We start from the raw sequence: 20,159 nt of genomic DNA, 5'->3' as shown, positions 1-20,159 counted from the left end.
TATAAATAAAGTATTCAGGAAAGTAGCCTGTATAGCTCATTGACTAACGCAAGCATTTGCTTTCAGCAAGTCACTCAATAGAAGCTTCATGTTCAAAATAGAATGATCTATTGATGCATCATCACCAATTCATCATTCTATTGCATTCGTCTAATAAACTTTTTGTCAAGGTTAAATCAAACAAGATTTCAAACCCGAAATGAGCAAATCGAATATAGATTTTGTTAATTAAATGACTCTGTACATCTAAATCAGAGCAATCCATTATTCATTCTGTAAAACCTATCTTCAACCAAGCTTAGTTGACTAGAAGCAAGGTTTTAGAGATGGCAACTATCAACATTTTCTACAGAATCAAGGCATATCCATTTCAAACTTTGTTGACTAGAAGCAAAAGACGCATGAAACAAAGTTGAAACGTAGTACTCTATACAAAAAGCAATGTCGTAAGAATCTACAAAGATAGCAATTCTAAAGCTCTGGACCTAAAAATGTCCAAGATCTGTTTTTACACTGATTCGTTGATCGATCAGTAAGTGGCAGATTAACACTAGTCATAGTTCCAAATATGTACTTCATAGATTCTATTAGTGAAGACTCTGAAGAGTAACCTTCACTAGGAACGGTCTGATAAATCTAATGAGTTGCAAATTACAACCCGCAAGTGTAATAAGGAATGTGATAGCCTAGCTGTCTGCTCCCTCAAGAAGAGCCAGCAGGGCAAGGAAGAGATTGACGATGTCAAGATAAAGGGTAACTGCAGCAGGAATGTACTCATCGTAGCTGTAACGTTTGATCAAGTTGTCTGTGTCGTATACAATGTATGCAGAGAACAAGATCGCAGATATGCACCCATAGATCATCAGAGAGAGCTTTCCCAGGGGAATGAAAATCTGTACAGAAAAGGGATGCTAAAGTGAGACTTTGTTGATTTTAAAACAGAGTTTCAAGAAAAGATCAATATTCATATATCCTGCATACCTGGATTAGCATAAAAACCATCAGCACCATCATGCCAGCAAACAGGAAAGGGCCTAGAAAGCTGAAGTCTTTGCCCCTTTTCGCTGCCCAGAATGTGTATAGGGTAAGGCTGACTACCACTACGCATGTTAGAATCAAAGCCTCTAGAACAATTTTCCCTGTTGAAATAAGAATAATAAGATTAAAGCATACTCAAAAAATTTGCCACCTGAGTGAATTATAATCCAGGTCTTTTCGTCATTGATCAAAGAAAGTATTTGGTCTGAACCAGTTTTAATGAGGAAATGACCAAATACACGAATGGCCCCTAACACCTTAACCATGCACAACGGTAGATTGTAGAAACCAATACTGAATATGACATCTATAGATGGGTGTCCATAAAAACGAAGAGGTGAAATAGATATAGCAATTCATAAATACGATTTTAGTACATCAGAAACTTCCCCTGTATTAAATGCTGTTGAAAACGTGTAACAAGTAAATCACAACTGGGATGCCACTTCCTCTTCTTGATTTGTTTTAATCAAGTACATAGAACAACATGATGAATCACCAATATTTCGGCTATCCAAAAGGTATTAATGACACAATAGAAATTAGACATACTTATATGAGCTATGGTTTATTAAATCCGTTGGATAAAAATGATGTTAGAAGAATGCAGCAATCAATGACACAATACTTTGTAGCCCATATATCTTATTAATGAATAAACCTATAAAATGAATCCTTCCATCCGACAGCAATACAATATTTGCACATTCAAGAGCTTCATTCATGAATTCTCGACTTGTAATTATGTATAGTTGCAACATTTCTTATCTTATACAAGATTCAAACATACAATCGGGTACAAACAATCAAAACAGTTTATGTAAATTAAGCGTACAAAGAATGGGGTATCACCTCAATTCACAAAGAGAACCATCAACGAAAAAAGATGATGAACTACCAAATCAATGACATAATACTTTGTTGCCCAAATATGAATAAACCTATAAAATGATTCCTTCCATCCCAAAGCAATACAATTTTTTGACATTTAAGAGCTTCACTAACAATTCCTAGATATGTACACATAAGTTGCAACATTTGCCGTGTCACATTCGCCACACCAAACACCCGGCCTTTACTAGTTTGCAACATACAACGGGACACGAAATATAAAAACGTTGATCTTATGTTAATTAAGCTTATTAAGTATGGGGTATCACAAAAAGAATCATCCAAATTTTATCAAAAAAAATAAGAACATAACAAAATTTTTAATGATTAGCTTATAATAATGTAATGTTACCTTTAACAAAAGCGCAACTCATTCCAACACCAAAAGCAATTGCAACGGTAAACAATCCAAGAAGGATGAAATTAATAGGATGACGCTTCATATAAGCGTACAAAGGACACATGACTGCAAAACCCACAAATATACAAACATCAATACAACAAAAATTCATAAAATCAAACAAAATAACAATAAATTAAACAACCCAAAAAAATTCCAAAAATCAAAACAAAAATAGAAATCAAAATGAAAATCAAATCATACTTATAAGAGGAGAAATGAGGATGACAATGTAAATGCCGAGACCAGCACGAGTAGACACCAAATAGCGCGGAATTGGTGGAACAAAGACGACGACGGCGGCAACAGCGGCGGTGAGAATCATTTGCATGGCGATGATTACGTACACTTTTCGGATGAAAGCCCATCGGAATTGTACGTCTTCCACCATGTTTGGGTAGAGTTGCCCTGCTTCAATGTCGCCTCTTCTTTTTCCTAGGACCGCCATTTTTGGATATCTCAAGAAGATGATCACAGAAATGGTTTTTGATTTTGATTTGTTTGTGGGAATTTGAGGAGATATTGGAAGGAATTTCGAGAATGATTCTTGAGTTTTTGGGGTTATTGAAAAATCTTGGTAGAGATTTGGGGTGCAATTGGATGATGAGATCTAGGGGAATTTGTTTTTGGGGTAGTTTTTTTGGGATTGTAATGTGTGATTTGTGGAGATTTTTGATTAACAGCAAAGCATTGTTATTTTGGGATGTGAAAAAATTTTACGCGGAATGTTGAATTTTACGTGTGCTTGTTGTCATAAATGTGTAATTTTTTTTGAAAGGAATAAGGATGGGTTCATAAATGTGTATTTCAATTCATGATTATTTTTTTTTTTTTTGAAAAATCAATTCATGATTATTGAATCAATAAATAATCAATCATCTATCATATAATTAAGAATCAAATCTTATACTCCCTCCATCCCCGATTGATAGTTACTTATGCCATTTTGGGCACCCAAAATATTAGTCACATTTGTTTTTTTCAAGTACCATTAATATTATTTTTTTTACCAAAATTCTCTAACATTTGCAAAAATATTTGTGCAAATTTAATTTTTCAATGTAAATTTTACTTTCCTATGTACTTTAATTATATTCTCTCTCTACTTTTTTGTATTCCCAATGTAAATTTACTTTATCAATTTACTTTCTTTAATTATTCAAAATTCCCACGATTTTTCTTCAAAAGTGACTATCAATCGGGGACGGAGGGAGTACTAAAAATTATAAAAACTACTTCGTTCATTTTTTTATAGTTGCAACACATGCTTTATCACGATATTTAAGAAAAGTGAACCTTACATAATATAAAATTTAAGAGACATTTTTGCAACACTTCCTCACAACACTCCAAACCCTGAACTCTCAATTGTCATACATTCTCTCTCTTTATATATACTAGTTTTGTGCCCGTGCGATGTCTGGGTTGTTTATTGAATTTTAAAATATATTTTTAATCTGTATGTCAAATTTTAAAACATATCATTGATACAAAATTAGTTAGGAATTGATGTGTTTTTGTGACGATTTAAACTTGTAGACATGTAATGACTAATAATACTACCTCCGGTCCAAATTACTCGCAACTTTGGAGTATTTTATATCTCAAAAATAATACCCCCAAAGTTGTGAGTAATTTGGACCGGAGGTAGTAATAATATTGGTGAAAAATATTTCTTGACCCTTAACCTGAAATAATGACTCTGCCTGAAATGACTGGTGACTTGACCTCTACAGGTTTACACACAGTAATAAAATTATATTAGATTGTGAAGTATATTATTTTAATCGATTAGAATATATTATAAACAACGGATGCGGTACATTTTGAACTAATTCCTTCACTCCAAAAAAATATTACGATACAAAAAATAAATTTATATGATAATTTATGAGAGTTCTAGGAAAATGAGCATTTACATGTTCCCAAAATTAGTAAGAAAGTTGATGATGTTATTTGGCTTCGTAATTTGGAAAACCCTAATTCTCCTCCATTTCAGCCTCCTTCTTGGCCTCAACCTTCTTATCCAGGTATTTTCTCTGTCTTTCTTCAATTGCTTTACAAATTTATTGCTATTTATGATTTTTTTATTGGATGAATTAAAATAACGTGTCAAGTGAATTGTGCTACCTCCTTTGATTTTAACATTTGAAACTTATACAAATGTTAAGAAAGTATGTCTTCTGTATCCGTAACGCTTTGACTTATGGACTATTCATGTACTCTTTATGGAAAACTTTTAATAGAGAAATTTTTGTTTGAGCAAGAAAGCGTGAAAAAGCAGGTGGCCTGGGTCTTAGAAAAATAGACAATTTTTATAATCAGGGGCAAGAAAATTGACTTTCTTTCCAAAATGTTTGATTTAATGCATTAAAAATATAAAAAATTAGCGAAAAATAAATTAAATAAAATAAATGTACAAAACCAGTTGGATTGACCTGAACCCAAAACTTTGGGTAAGGGTTTAACATTTCTTCACTCATAACCTAAAGTGACTAAATCCGAGTTGACTCATAAACCGACCCTAATTGACAGGTCTATATAGTAATAAAATTCTATTAGATTGTGAAGTATATTATTTTAACCGATTAGTATATATTATAAATGGATGTTTTATGCTTTGAACTACTTCATTCGCTCAAAAAAAAATTATGATATAAAAAATAAATTTATATGATAAATTTTAAAAATTATAATCTAATAATTTTTTTGAATAAAATTATAATTCAATTTGTACATCTGAAATATTAGTTTTTTATCGAAAATAAAATTCTAAACTAACAATTTTATCCTAAAATACTATCCAAATAGAATTCTAAACTAATTTTTTTTTATCTTATGAAGTGCATGAGAATTGAGGTTTAGGAGAAACCTCATTAACTTACTCTTAAATTATATATATATATATATATATATATATATATATAAAAAAAAAATAAAAAAAAAATATATATATATATATATATATATATATATATATATAGAACCAGTTATAATGAGAACCAAGGCTAAAATAAGAACTAGGACCTAATCTAGGCCCTTAGATCATGTTAATCCGACGGCTCACATGCTTCCCGTTTCATTTCTATAAAGTAAATAAAAAGTTAGTAAAAGTAAATGAAATCAGTCATAAAGTAAATGAAATTGCCTTAAAAGTTTAAAAACTGGAAAAAAGTTGCAAAAAACGCATAATTACGAAAATGCCATTAATGAATGCGGGTGAAACGTGAGCCATCAGATTGAGTGCGATCAATGGCTGAGATTGGTTCTTAGTTCCTATTATTCACCTTGGTTCTCTCTCTCTCACACACACACACACACACACACACACACACACACACACATATATATATAGGGGAGGGATCCGATAAGAACCCCTCCCTACATAAGAACCTAAGTGTATATAAGAACCAATCTAATCCGTAGGATTAGATTGAAATAGATGATCCAGATTAAAGGAGCGTAATTAATAGCATTATATTAAATACAAAAGGTAACCATCTACATACATATATCCCAAAATTTCTCTCTCCTCGAACATAACCCACACTTTCTTTGACGTTCTCTCTCCTAAAATCCCCCAATTCACTCTAAACAGGCAAAAATCACCCAAATTGCTGCTTTTAAAGGAAATTCCAGTGTTTTTTATTTTATTTTTCACTCAAATTCAACGAAGTTTAGTGTTCATAACATTAATTTTCATTAAACAAATTAAATTGAGCCATTTATTCGGCAATGCACGGAATATATATTTTACAGAATGATATTATAAAAAATCTAATAACAAAAACTATATTTCAAATACGAAAATTCAAATTTTATATGGTGTAGACACCTAAAAATGTCTCCCCAAAACCAAACCCGATGATGAATAACCTTTCACCGCCACTATTGGCCGGGTTCAGTATTTAATCCCGAGAGTGCTTAAAAAACTGTGTTTAAATAAATTCATTTTTTTTAATAGTTCATGGATCAGTCTTGATGTTTGGTCAAAGCATATATTTTTTTTTTTAATTTCAGCCCAAATCTTTTTTATTTTATTGTTTTATTATTTATTTTGGCCCAAACCTTTTATATATTTGATTTACTTATTTTCTTTTTTTAGCCAAAATAATAATAAATCAGAAATGGCCCAAAATTATCAATTGGCACTTAAAATGCTGAACAAAATTAGGGTTAAAATGAATTTAGACGGAAAAAACGGTCAAAAAATTCCCGCGTCACGACAATAGTCCACCGTGTCACGGGAAACTGTCCCGTCTGACGGTGGGATTTCCCGTGACACGGGACACCTGCTGTGATACGGGAATTTCCGTGTCCTTTCCGCGTAAACCCTTAACGCGTTTTCTCTCCCGTTCAGGAAATATTTCTCGCGTCACACAAAAGTACACCGTGTCACGGGAATGTTTCCCGTCTGACGGTGGAATTTCCTGTGTCACGGTACACTTTGTCGTGTCGCGGGATACTTTTTAGGTTTTTTTTATCATTTTAGGGTTCCGTGTGTTCCCTCAGCACATTTTTTCTATAAATACCCCCTCATTTCTGGTGTACGGGGCATCAATTAATTCTCTATTTTTCTCTCTTCTATGCTCTAGCCTAAACACTAGTCTACCCTTCTTCTTTCAAAATTCCTTCTTCAAGCACTCCCACGAGTCCATACTTTACTCGTGGTTCTGTCCTTAAGACAAGGCGTGAAAGGTAGAACTGTTTGAGGGTTTGGCCCCAAATCAATTCTATTTAATTTAATTTAATTATTTTTTTATTATTATTTCCTTGAAGTTACTAACTCGTTTATTATTTTGTAGTTGCAAACAAACAGAATCAAAGTAAAAATTATGTTCCTTTTATTTCTATTATTTTTCTAACGACTTTATATTGTTGGAATTATTGTTGAATTGCTTCCAATATTAATATTTGTTCTATTATTTTTATGATCACCATATTGTATGTTTAAAGGGAATATGTAATTGAAAATCACGCCTAATAAGATAATTTGGACAACCGGTTTAGGTTCTTTTTTAATCTTATTGTTTAATCAAGTGATCACTAATATTTTAGAATTATATGTTGCATTAATATTCAACCAATTTAGCATAATAATATTTTGGAGCAAATTGAATATTTTGTTTGTATATATGCCTTTGAGATCGCAGGAATCACTTTTCACTATAAGAATCGAGTAGAAGCCAATACGGGCGAATATGACTCCATGATTTACTTCGTACCATCATCCCCGGTCCTCCTTTCGTGGTTCCGAACCATATGGAGTTAGTAATCTCATGGATTATGAATGGGGTGTAACCTTCACGGGTCAATCATTTTGCCTATCGTTGTCCCTTATCGTGGTTTCCTTTTTATGATCCGTGAACGGTTTACAAGTTCCTTAAAAACTTGTTGGCAGCTCCCTACTTTATTTGTCCCTAATCGTATTATGTCAATTCCTACTTCCTAAGAGTGTCAAGCATATTCACACATGCTTTAACGTAGGCGCACTTCGAGCGACGCCTACATATGGTAATTAATTCTTATATATGGTTGGCTACACCGTGTGCCCAGTTATTATAAGAGTTATTTTATTAGTTTTATAGGGGTTATCCATTTAGTGTTATTGAGATAGTCTCGTTAGTGTTTTAAGTGTTATTCCATTATTGGAGTTACTTTGTTCTTTTGCAAACAGCTACATCAAAAACAATAAGGAAGTTATTGAACATATTTTTAGAAAAACCCGTCAATGTGCATACCCGTGCTAATGCATGGATTATATTATACGCGAAGGAAAACTACACAAAATGAAATGTTGGTAATTATAAGAATTCCTTGAAAAAAAAAAACCGAAATTATTATGATGGATAGTAAATTTGATGTATAATTTTTATGTTTCACCACACCAAGTGACCAGGTTATTTATTTTAGGGTTATTCAGTTGGTCAAGGGTTACTCGGTAAGGGTCACTAAATTGGGAGTTACTCGGTCAGTCAGAGGTTACTCTGTTAGGAGTTACTCGGTCAGGGATTATTCGGTCAATTAGGGGTTGCTCAATCGATCAACCAAGGGTTAATTAGTCAAGGGATATTCGGTTAGTCAGGGCTAGTGTAGAGTTACTTAGTCAAGGGTTACTTAGTTGGGCAGGAGTTACTCCGACAGGGTTTACTGGGTATGTGTTTTGTGTATGTCAGTCGGCCATGATGTGGGTAGCCAGACATAAATCGTGCAATTTAATTTTGATAACTATTGAATTGATAAATAGGTGTGATTTATAAAAATATAAAAGAAAATAGTGGATCTTATAGCGGTTGTATTTTTTTATATTAAATGAAGTACATATAATATTAACCGATTGATTTTCAAGTGTTATGCGAAAACTTTAGGAAAAAAATGTGCAATAATAATATAAATTCCTTGTAATTTTGGGATTTTAAAAAACCAAATTATTGGTTGATATATTAAAATAGTTTTTTTTTTTAATATTGTGTAAAATGAATAGTTGTGTACTTGTGTGTTATTAGGAAAAATAGTAAAGATAGTAATAGTGGAAGTTTTATTTGGAGATTTAATTTTTTTTTATTTAAAAAAAGAGGTGGAAAAAAATGTGCAATAATAATATAAATTTCTTGTAATTTTGGGATTTTAAAAAACCAAATTATTGGTTGATATATTAAAATAGGTTTTTTTTTTTAATATTTTGTAAAATGCATAGTTGTCTACTTGTGTGTGATTAGGAAAAATAGTAAAGATAGTAATAGTGGAAGTTATTTGGAGATTTAATTTTGTTTTTATTTAAAAAAAAAAAGAGGTGGAAGTTATTTGGAGGATAGTGAAAAAAAAAAAAGAGTGCATGAGAATTGAGGATTGAGGTTTAGGAGAAACCTCATTAACTTACTCTTAAATTATATGTGATTAAATTATATGTGATATACATACATATATATATATATATATATGTATGTATATCACACACACATACACACACACACACACACACACACACACACACACACACATATATATATATGGGATAATGTGAGAACCTAAGCATAGAATAGGAACTAGGAACTAATCTGGTGAGTTGATCGTCCTTGATCCAATGGCTGACATCCCACCCGCGTTTTTCATTTAGTAATGGCATTTTGGTAATTTTTCCACTTTGAATGACCTCCTTTCTTTCTCTCTCTCTTCCTTTCATTTTCTCTCTCTTCGCGTCCTTATCTTCTCTCTCTAACATCGAGCTCTTCGCCGCTACTGAGTTCTTCGATTTAGCGAATTTTTTGCTCAGATTTTTTTTATTTTGATCTTTAATTATATCATGTTCTTCACTTTTTTTCATTCATTGAGGTAATTTTGTAATTATATTTGTATTTTGTTTGTTTATTTTGATTGTATTGTTTTAAGCTGAGTTTTTCGATTTAGGGTTTTTTTATTGTAATTTTTCTTAATTTTTGCTTATTAATTGTTCTTTGAATTATTCTATACAATTAAGTGTTTGATTTTGGGTTTTATTTTTACGATATTGGTTTTTAATTCCTATTTTATTGTTTTACACTTACGGATTCAATGTCGTTGTTTTTTGCATATAGTTGGTATATTGCTTGTTGTTATTAATTTAGTAGTATAATTTGTTGTTGTTTTAAATTTACTTTTTGCTTTCAGTCATTAACTTTTCATTATTAGTTTTACTTAATTCTTATAACTTCATGTTTATTAGTTTCTTCTAGTTTTATATTTTTTTATTTACTTTATGCTTTGAGGCATCAACTTTTTAGTATATCGCTAATACTTTTTATTAGTATATTTTTTAAAATTTTGTTTACTTTTAGTTATAGTTTATTTACTTTTATTTACTGTTTATTTACTTTTTCCTTCTATTTATTTACTTTTCAGGAACATGTCTGAAAGCATAGAACATTGTTCTTCTTCTGTCACTACTGAAGATAACAATTTAAGAATTTTTAATACACCCACTCAGCCTTTGCTTCCAAAAATATATTATAATTTTGGAGGTGATAAAGAATATATGCCATGTTGTTCTTCTGAAAACAAACCTTTTGTTGGAATGATATTTGATACCCTTCAAGATGGTGTAGACACCCATTTGTGTCTCCCCAAAACCAAACCCGGTGATGAGTATCTTTCACGTCGTATCATAATCGAATGAAGTGAAAGTGTGGAAAGTCTAGTGTTGCGGATAGTTTTAATTTCTTTTCTCTTCTCTATGTTTTTGAAAACCTATTTTAAGAAAACAGCCAATCCAGTTTGGTTGGTCCATGATATGGGTCCAATAGTAGTGTATTTGGATGGGGCTTGAGAAGAGCTTTCCAACGATATATTATAAGCCCAATTCCAATGAATATCTAGGAAGTTATGCCAAATTACTAAACTGAGCCCGGTTTGAGCCTTATATGCGGCCAAATGATCTAGGGGAGGGCCTAATATGGATTTATCATTCCTAATGCAATTAGGAATGGTTTTAGTCTTCTAGATTCTTCTAGAAGGTTCTTTTCATTCCTAATTCAATTAGCATTGATAAATTGACTTTTGTTGACTTTTTGGAGTTTTAATCAGAATAAAAGAATGTTTTTGAGGAAAATACGATTTTATCCTCCTGTACAGTTAATTTCTATCTGATTTTGGAAAACGCGTCAAAAATTTAATTAGCGCCAAATTCTAGAATTAGTGCCTGGCGCTAGCGTTAGCGCTTGGCGCTAATGTCAGCGTTTGGCGCTAGCCTCGTTTTTTCGCGTCAGAACTTTGGTTCGATTTTCTATCTTTTTGGCTGATTTTCTCTATATATAGCCTCCTAAAAAACTCCGTTTTCATTCATCTACAATCATCAACTTTCTAATTCTTTCTCTCTCTAAGCTAGAAGCTTTTCTCTCTCTCTTATCAAAACCTACCCTCTCTTTACAAAATTCCGCATTCACAAGACCTAAATACACCTAGCATTATTCGAAGTTGCCTTCGCCCTAGACGTGAAAGGTTTTAATTTCTGAGGGTTTGGTCCCAAATTTCTCTTTCAATTATTATTTAATTTAATTGTTATTTATTATTTTCCTTGAAGTTACTAACGCGTATTTTTTGTTATTAGAAAGAGGTACGAGGCATCCAAGTAAGTGCTTGAATTGATTTATTAATATTATGATATAGAAATCATGTCTAGGTTGTTATTATGATTCCTAGTATTATGTTTAGGGAAAAGGTTATAATATCAAATATGCTTATTATGATTCTTGCGATGCTTCCTATATTATTTCCTAATATTAATGTTAGTATCATGTTAGGGCTAAATATTTGATTTTTGATGCTTAGTGACATGCTAGGGTTTGTTATTAATCTTGTTAGTATCATGCCTAGGATCTTGCTATTGTTATGCTTTAACATGATTATGTTAATTATGATTATAATTGTTATAATTTATGATCATGATTAATTTAATTATTATTATTATGATTATAATTGTTAACATGATTATTTTAATTATGATTATTATGATTATTATTATGATTATTATTTTTATGATTATGATGATTGTTGCTTGATATTAAATTTATTGTTATCGATATTATTTTTATGATTATGATGTTAATTATGATTGTTGCTTGATATTTATTGCTTGATATTATATTATATTATTTTTATGATTATGATTATTATGATTATGATTATTATGATTATTATTTTTGTGATTATTACTTGTAATCACGCTTAATAAGATAATTATTAATCTTGTTTAGGGTTAATTTGATTATAGCTCAAGTGATGGCCAATAATAGTTTTGTTTGTGCATTAATATTCAACCAACATAGATAAAACAGGTTTAGAGTTAATCCTATTGATTGCATGTTAGTCAGAAAGCGCACATGAATATGATCAAAATAAAGTAGAGGCCTATTATTAGGGCAAGTTCAATCTCTTTTAGGTTGGATTTGTACCTTCATCCCCGAACTACCAGTCATGGTTCAAGACCTATTGGAATTGACGATCTCTTGGATCGTTAAGGGGTGTAACCTTCACCCTGTGAACGGTTTACAAGTTCCTAAAACTTGTTGGCGACTCTTTTGCTCTATCTTCTATCCCTTGGACCCCACTGTACTTTAGTGTATGATCACAGTAGGGTTCAAGGTAGGGGTAACGCTTGAAATATTCCCTACAGATGGTATTGCCTTTTATTACAAATATGCTAATGAGTGTGGATTTAAAGTTCGTTCTAGTATTACTAAATCACAAAATAATAAAAATGATCCTACTGGTAAAGGAGTTACTATAATTAAATATTTATTATGTAGCAAAGAAGGGTATGTGTAGACACCCAAATGTGTCTCCCCAAAACCAAACCTAGTGATGAATACCTTTCACGTCATTTGATTATCGAAGAAAGCGAAAATGTCAAAATTCTAGTGATTAGGATGTTTTTATTAAAATATCTTTTCTTTCTGTTTTTGAAAATATTTCTTTTCTTACCCTATTTTTGAAAAACGTGCATTTGAGTTTAGTTAGGTCTATGATATGGGTCCAATAATGGTGTAGTTGCATGGGGCTTGAAAATACCTTTCCAACGATATATTATAAGCCCAATTCCGATGAATAATGAGGCGAAAGTTATGGCCAAAATACTAAACAAGGCCCAAACCGGATTTTACCTACGACCCAATGATCATGTAAAGGGTCCAAAGGTCTAATCCTATTCCTAAACTAATTAGGATTAATTAGAAGCTTTTATAAGTTTCTAAAAGATCTTAATTATACTTTTTGAAAAGATAAGATTAAAGAATTTGAGTTAAATAAAAACTTTTCTTCTTTAAAACTTTCCTTTTCTTAAATCCTAATTCTATTCGAATTCAAAGACAGTCAGATTTTATTTTCGTGCATCATAATATTTATCCAAATTTTATATGGTTGGATAGATCTTGATATTATCTTTCCAATGATATATTATAATATTAATTTCGAGCTATAACGAAAAAGATATGAATTAGATATGAAACTATATCCAAAACTGATACCGTCCTACTATTTCGGCCATATATTTTTATATACAAATTATTTTAATCTGATTCTAATTGGGTTAAAAATTAGACTTCAAGATCTTTCCAACTACATATTACATGCCTTATTTGGACTTCTGGATCAAAAGATATGATAAAAACAAAATTCGCAAAAACTGTTGTCCATCGAGTTCTATTTCGATTCGAATTCGGATTCTCTTCTTATTCTTCGACCCTTTTTTTACTCTATAAATAAAGGTCATATCTCCCATTTTTAATCATAAATTCTCATCAACTCTCATCAAGAATTCTTGATTCTCTCTATCTTTCTAAACCAACCCTTTTTATAAAGACAATTCCTCATACATTAGCACTAGAAACACCTAGCCAAGTTCGAAGTTGCCTTCGCCCTAGACGTGAAAAAAAGAGGTACGAGGCATCCAAGTAAGTACTTTAATGGTTTATATTGATGTTATTATGTAGAAATCATATTTAGGTTGTTATTATGAATCCTAATGTTATGTTAGGGCGTTTTGATCTTCCTATTATCATGTCTAGGGTAACTTTAATATCAAGTATGATTAAAAGTATGATGCTTCCTATATTCTTTCCTAATTTTCATGTTAGTATCAAATTAGGGTTAAAACTTTGATCTTTATTGTTTAGTGACATGCTAGGGTTTGTTATTAATCTTGTTAGTATCATGCCTAGGATCTTGCTATTAATATTATGCTTTAACATGATTATTTTAATTATGATTATTATTATAATTATGATTATTCTAAATATTATTATTATGATTATAATTGTTAATTGTTATTATTATTATTATGATTATTATGTTGCTTGATATATATTTATTGTTTTTGCTTGATCACACCTTTTATGCATGTTTAAAGGGAATTGGTACTTGTAATTATGCTTAATAAGATAATTAATAATCTTGTTTAGGGTTAATTTGATTATAATTCAAGTGATCACCGATAATAGTTTTATTTGTGCATTAATATTCAACCAACATAGATAAACAGGTTTAGGGTTAATCCTATTGATTGCATGTTTGTCAGAAAGCGCACATGAATACGATCAGAATAAAGTAGAGGCCTATTATTAGGGCAGGTTCAATCTCTTTTAGGTTGGATTTTTACCTTCATCCCCGAACTACCAAACATGGTTCCAGACCTATTGGAGTTGACGATCTTCTAGATCGTTAAGGGGTGTAACCTTCACCTCGTGAACGGTTTACAAGTTCCTAAAACTTGTTGACGACTCTTTTGCTCTATCTTCCTTCCCTTTGGACGCCACCGTACTTTAGTGTATGATCACAGTGGGGTTCAAGTTTGGGGTAATGCTTGAAATATTACCTACAGTTTTTTGGCGACTCCACTGGGGAGGATTTCTATTTTATTTCCTGAAATTTATTTCGGCAATGATTTAGAATGAGTGGATGAGACTCGAAAAGTTCTAAGTATTTCACGTGCGTGATTTTGATTAACATTATTGTCATATGCATAAAGAAGGTCTCATTGGAAAGACCATCCGTAATGAGTTAAAACATAGGATTTTTACACGTAGGAAATTTGAGGACTATCTTTCATAACTAGGATCGAAATAATGCTGCGCAAAACTAGAAAATTTTATCGAGTACAGAAAGCTGCTGAGGCATGTAGGAACTAGCGTCAACAGACAAAGATTAGTGCCAACATTTTGACGTTAGCGGCAGGCGAAAACTTCTGCCGCCAGACACTAAAGCCAAAAGATGGCGCTGGACTCTGTTTGCTGGCGCCAAGTTCTTCCAATACCGAGCCAAAAATATGCGTTCTAATTTTCACCAGTTTTTAGCACTGTTTGCTCGATCCTACTTCTTGATTGAGTTTTTCTCACTTTTCTGAAACCCATATGTGTTCTACATATGGACATAAACCTATGGGAATTCATGCTCCATCCGAGAATGAACGCTCTGTGCAACAAAGGGTACATCCGAGAATGTTGAATTCACTAAACCATGGAAGCTAGTTTTTGTTTAAATTCTCGGTGTCCTATCCACTTGCGCCAACCCTTCACGGTTAGGCTTCCGCGCGGTGCATCCGGACAATTAACCATGGACCCTCTTTTGACTAACCCATATCCCGAACTTTAGAGAGCTAGAGCCACGGTTAGGTTGCAAACTCATTGCATCATATTGTGCCTACTTGACTAATTGTGCATTATTTGTTCTGCATACTCTATGTGTTTTTTTTCCTAACCGTTTGTTTAACTTGTGTTAAGACTTAATAAACTAATTAATGACTAAAGGAATTTGTTTAATTTATTGATTTGAGCCAATAAATATGTCTAAAATCGAGTCATAGTCCCTTTAAGTCAACTCGGATTTTTATTCCCGTATACTGCACAAACGTCAACTTGTTTTGGTCATAGCCAGAGTTCTAGGAAGAACTACGAGTCGTAAAGCCTATGGATCTGTAGCCCTGAGTTTTATCTTTAATTTGGCATTGGTTTCACCCCAATCAGAGTCACAAATAAAAAATTATGACTAAAATTCCACAGCCTGTCCAGTTTAATGCATATACGTGAAGTCTTAACTTAGTCTTTGCTTGAGTCTAGTCACATAGTCTAGCCTAATGGTCATGACAAGAGTCTTAACATGTCACCTACACTCACTAGTCTTAGCACACACTTTGTATATGTCACCATGACCATGTCTTAGGTTCATGCATGAGTCGGTTTTTTTCCGTCATTTGAGTTGGGGGTACATTCTATTCCTAATTTTTTCATATCTCTCCATCTACATCATCTTTCCATTCTCAACATGCTTTCTCCATATCACAACCTTCATTCTTTCTACCTTCTTCCATTCATTGCATGTTGAATCATGTGATTGACAAAAAAAAAAAAAAAAAAAAAAAAGGAGGGTAATGATGAAACAAATGCACAAGGCAAGCTTCTCACCAAGATTTCATGCTTTCTTCTTCTTTTTTTTTTTCAAACCCTTTTTTCCAATAATTCTAGCATAGTAACCCATCATCTTCCTTGAATTTATTTCTTAGAGTTTGATTTTTACCATTCACTTATTGTAGACACCTAAAAATGTCTCCCCAAAACCAAACCCGATGATGAACAACCTTTCACCGCCACTATCGGTCGGGTTCAGTATTTAATCCCGAGAGTGCTTAAAAAATCGTATTTTATTAAATTCATATTTTTTAACAGTCCATGGATTAGTCCTGATGTTTGGTAAAAACATAGTTTTAATTTCAGCCCAAACTTATTAATTAATTTTAGTCAAAACCTTTTTATTTTATTGTTTTATTATTTATTAGGGTTAAAAATGTATTTAGACGGAAAAACAGGTTGGAATTTCCCGCGCCACGGCAGGTACCTACCGTGTCACGGGAATCCTTCACGTCTGACGGTGGGATTTGACAGGAAGGATTCCCGTGACACGGGAAGTATCCCGTGACACGGGACATTCCGTGTCTTTTCCGCGTAAACCCTTAACGCGTTTTCTATCCCGTTTTCTGAAAATTTCCCGCGTCACACCAAAAGTGTACCGTGTCACGGGAAATTGTGCCGTCTGACGGTGGAGCTTCCCGTGTCACGGTACAGTTTGCCGTGTCACGGGATACTTTTTTTAGGGTTTTTATCATTTTAGGGTTCCATGTGCTCCCCAGCACATTTTCCCTATAAATACCCCCTCTAATTTTATTCTCCTCTCTTCTATGCTTTAGCCTAAACACTAGCCTACCCTTTTTACTTCAAAATTCCTTCTTCAAGTACTCATAGGAGTCTATACTTTACTCGTGGTTCTATCCTTAAGCCAAGGCGTGAAAGGTAGAATTGTTTGAGGGTTTGGCCCCAAAATCAACTTTATTTTATTTAATTTAATTTAATCATCGTTTTATTATTTCGTTGAAGTTACTAACTTGTTTATTATTTTTTAGTTGCAAACAAACATAATCAAAGTAAGGATCATGCTCCTTTTATTTTTAATATTTTTCTAACGATTTTATGTTGTTGGAATTGTGATTAATTTGGTTTTAATATTAATGTTGTTCTACAATTTTTATTTATGATCACCATATTGCATGTTTAAAGAGAATATGTAATTGAAAATCACGCCTAATAAGATAATTTGGACAGCCGGTTTAGGATCCTTTTTAATCTTGTTAATTAATTTAAGTGATCACAAATATTCTAGAATTATGTGTGCAGTAATATTCAACCAATTTAGTTAAATAATAGTTTGGAGCGAATTGAATTACTGTTTGTATGCCTTTGGGATCACAGGAATGCTTTTCAATATAAGAATCGAGTAGAGGCCAATACGGGCGAATGTGACTCCATGACTCACTTCGTACCATCATCCCCGATCCTCCTTTCGTGGTTCCGAACCATATGGAGTTAGTAATCTCATGGATTATGAATGGGGTGTAACCTTCACGGGTCAATCGTTGTTGCCTTCGTTGTCCCTTTATTCGTGGTTGCCTTTTATGATCCGTGAACGGTTTACAAGTTCCTTAAAAACTTGTTGGCGGCTCCCTACTTTCCTTGTCCCTAATCTTGTCCCTTACCGTATATGTCAATTCCCACTTCTTATGAGTGCCAAGCATATTCACACATGCTTTTAACGTAGGCGCATTTCCAACGACGCCTACACTTATTAAATAAAATTAGCATTTATTTCCTTACATATGATCATTGTATTGAAAAAAAAAATCATATCAAACTAAGCACAAGGTATACCAATGATTTGAGGCACCCCTTGTAGCCACATCATATCATTTTCACCCTTCAAATATACAATCCTTTATTCATAAACCACTTTGAGCCTCGTCTAACGATAGACCTTTCAGTTTTCAACCTACATCTACCTAACCTTGGGATGGGATGGTGTGTAACTTATGAAATTTTCAAAGAACAGAAGCTTGAGTGATTCAAAAGATTAAAATAACAAAAAATAAAAAATAATAAAAATAAATAAAAGTGTACAAAAGGGCAAGTGTTCCAATGTCTTTGATATGAACATGTCTCATATTGCGTCTCTTATCGAGTGCTCGGTACCGTACCTGAGAAACATGAATGCCAAGTGAGTGATAGACCGCGTGATTGGTATTTCCCACAATTATAAAAATAAAATAAATGCTAAAGCAAAAAAAAAAAGATCTAAAAAAGAATTAAAAGCATCAAGCATAAAATTATAAAGATTAAAAAGCAAGATTGCACACCTTGGGGGCTTATCTAGGGTCTTGAGCCGTTATCCCTTTCTTCTATAACCTTTAGCCTAACCACGTTAAAACCCTTAAAAATACCTTTTTGAGGTATACACATACTTGTGCGAGGTTCGGCTAGAGCTACGTTCGGCCTGATTCCTAACGGATACGTAGGCAACCTCACATTGAGGTGCGGCCGTAATAAACATGCATTCATATTCACATTCACACACCATGATCATATCAAGGGATCTCCAATGCTTATCCCTATCTACTTAGAGCTAGACTTGGGGGGCTTGAACCCTACATCATTAGCTTACTTAGCCTAAGAGTCACCATCATTTGACTCTTCTTGAAATAATTTTTTCCACACACTTAGCCCTTGCAGCCTAACTTTGGAATCACTTTCACACACATCACAGATACATGACCAAATATACCTTCCCTCCCTTTGTCATGGAATCTTAACACAACGTTGAAGCATGCCTTGTCATATCAACATCACTCATCAATCATAATTGTCATTGCATCATGAAGTATGAAGTGCTTAGCCTCCGTGCCTAAGTTACTCAAATACTTTCATCATTGAGTCAACCATTGAGATAGCCTAGGATGGATTAATCTTTGCACCTTGAGAGACAGCATCAAACACATATATTTGACTAAGATCATTCAACATGCATCTTCAAAAAAACTTCACTTCTATTCTTTTTCGTGTCTTTCTTTTTCGGGAGAAAGTTGGTACCCTCCACAAAAATGACAGAAAATTTTTGCTTTTTTGCATTTTCGAGTCCCATGATCACAATACAATGCACACACGAGTCATGTACACATTGATTCATGTCGTGTCATATCACCTTGATTCGAGTCTAACACATGTGTCAAACACTTTGAGTCGAATCAACCTCGAGTCAATCACAGCCAGTCAAGTTCATACCTTGAGTCACGACAAGTCAATGAGTCAAGAAACACTAAGTCTTAGGTCAACCCTAAAGAAAGATAAGCAAAGTCCTATAGTTAAATATATAAATGCAGGTGCATCCCAGAAAGCGAGGACATTCCCGAATTTTTTTTTAAAAAAAACTGCAAATATGACACATGAGATTCCTTCAAGATAAGAGGAGTTACATGGATCAGTAAATTAGAGATGAAAAGCTTTAATTTACAAAAGATTTAAGCGGATTTGGTTGAAAGGAAATGACCAAGCTCAAAGTTCGGAGCAAAACCAAGCAACAGCGACAGCAAGAGCAGAATAGGGAAGACCCTACTCCAGCGCCAGACGACAAGGCTGGTGCCTGGCGACAAAGTTCAGTGCCTGACTCTAGATCCCAGCATCTGGCGATAAAGCCAATTATTGATGCCAGAGATATTTCAGCAGCGACAGAGCTCGAAGACTCTCAGAATGGTTATTTCGACCTCATACAACAATTTCAGGTTCCTTGGTACGCCAGTTAGCCCCTATAAGCAATTTGACATGATTAGTAGTCGGCTCGATTACAACCGTAGTAAGTGATTGACCTGACAAAAAATCGTCTCACTTAGCTTAAGCGCCTAAGCATTGGCTCATTACAAGCACCAACGTATCGGTTTAAAAGCAAGCACTTAAACGACAATATTTCCAAATATGGATTGTCGCGTTGT

General features: G+C 33.1%; 1 protein-coding gene across 1 annotated transcript; it reads right to left on the bottom strand.

The window, feature by feature from the left end:
• Window positions 1-287: 287 nt before the first annotated feature.
• Window positions 288-3,247, bottom strand: LOC110699894 (BI1-like protein). The gene is made up of 4 exons (XM_021877396.1): window positions 2,534-3,247; window positions 2,282-2,395; window positions 982-1,139; window positions 288-893 (listed from the first exon to the last, which is right to left on the bottom strand). Exons 1-4 carry the CDS (start codon window positions 2,775-2,777, stop codon window positions 687-689), a joined length of 723 nt encoding a protein of 240 aa, XP_021733088.1. The 5' UTR covers window positions 2,778-3,247; the 3' UTR covers window positions 288-686.
• Between the last annotated feature and the right edge of the window lie 16,912 nt (window positions 3,248-20,159).

The sequence above is a fragment of the Chenopodium quinoa genome, unplaced genomic scaffold (assembly GCF_001683475.1).
Source record: "Chenopodium quinoa cultivar QQ74 unplaced genomic scaffold, ASM168347v1, whole genome shotgun sequence".
NCBI lineage: Eukaryota > Viridiplantae > Streptophyta > Magnoliopsida > Caryophyllales > Amaranthaceae > Chenopodium > Chenopodium quinoa.
The sequence above is the reverse complement of the archived record's forward strand: the minus strand, read 5'-3'. Positions and strand labels throughout refer to the sequence as shown.

What these genes read in the sequence shown, in the direction of transcription:
- LOC110699894 (XM_021877396.1), bottom strand. Translation starts at nt 2,777, where the DNA reads ATGGCGGTCCTAGGAAAAAGAAGAGGCGACATTGAAGCAGGGCAACTC. An exon ending in CCTCATTTCTCCTCTTATAA is followed by an intron (nt 2,396 to 2,533) that starts GTATGATTTGAT and finishes TGGGTTTTGCAG; the next exon opens with TCATGTGTCCTTTGTACGCT. An exon ending in TGGTTTTTATGCTAATCCAG is followed by an intron (nt 894 to 981) that starts GTATGCAGGATA and finishes TTTTCTGTACAG; the next exon opens with ATTTTCATTCCCCTGGGAAA.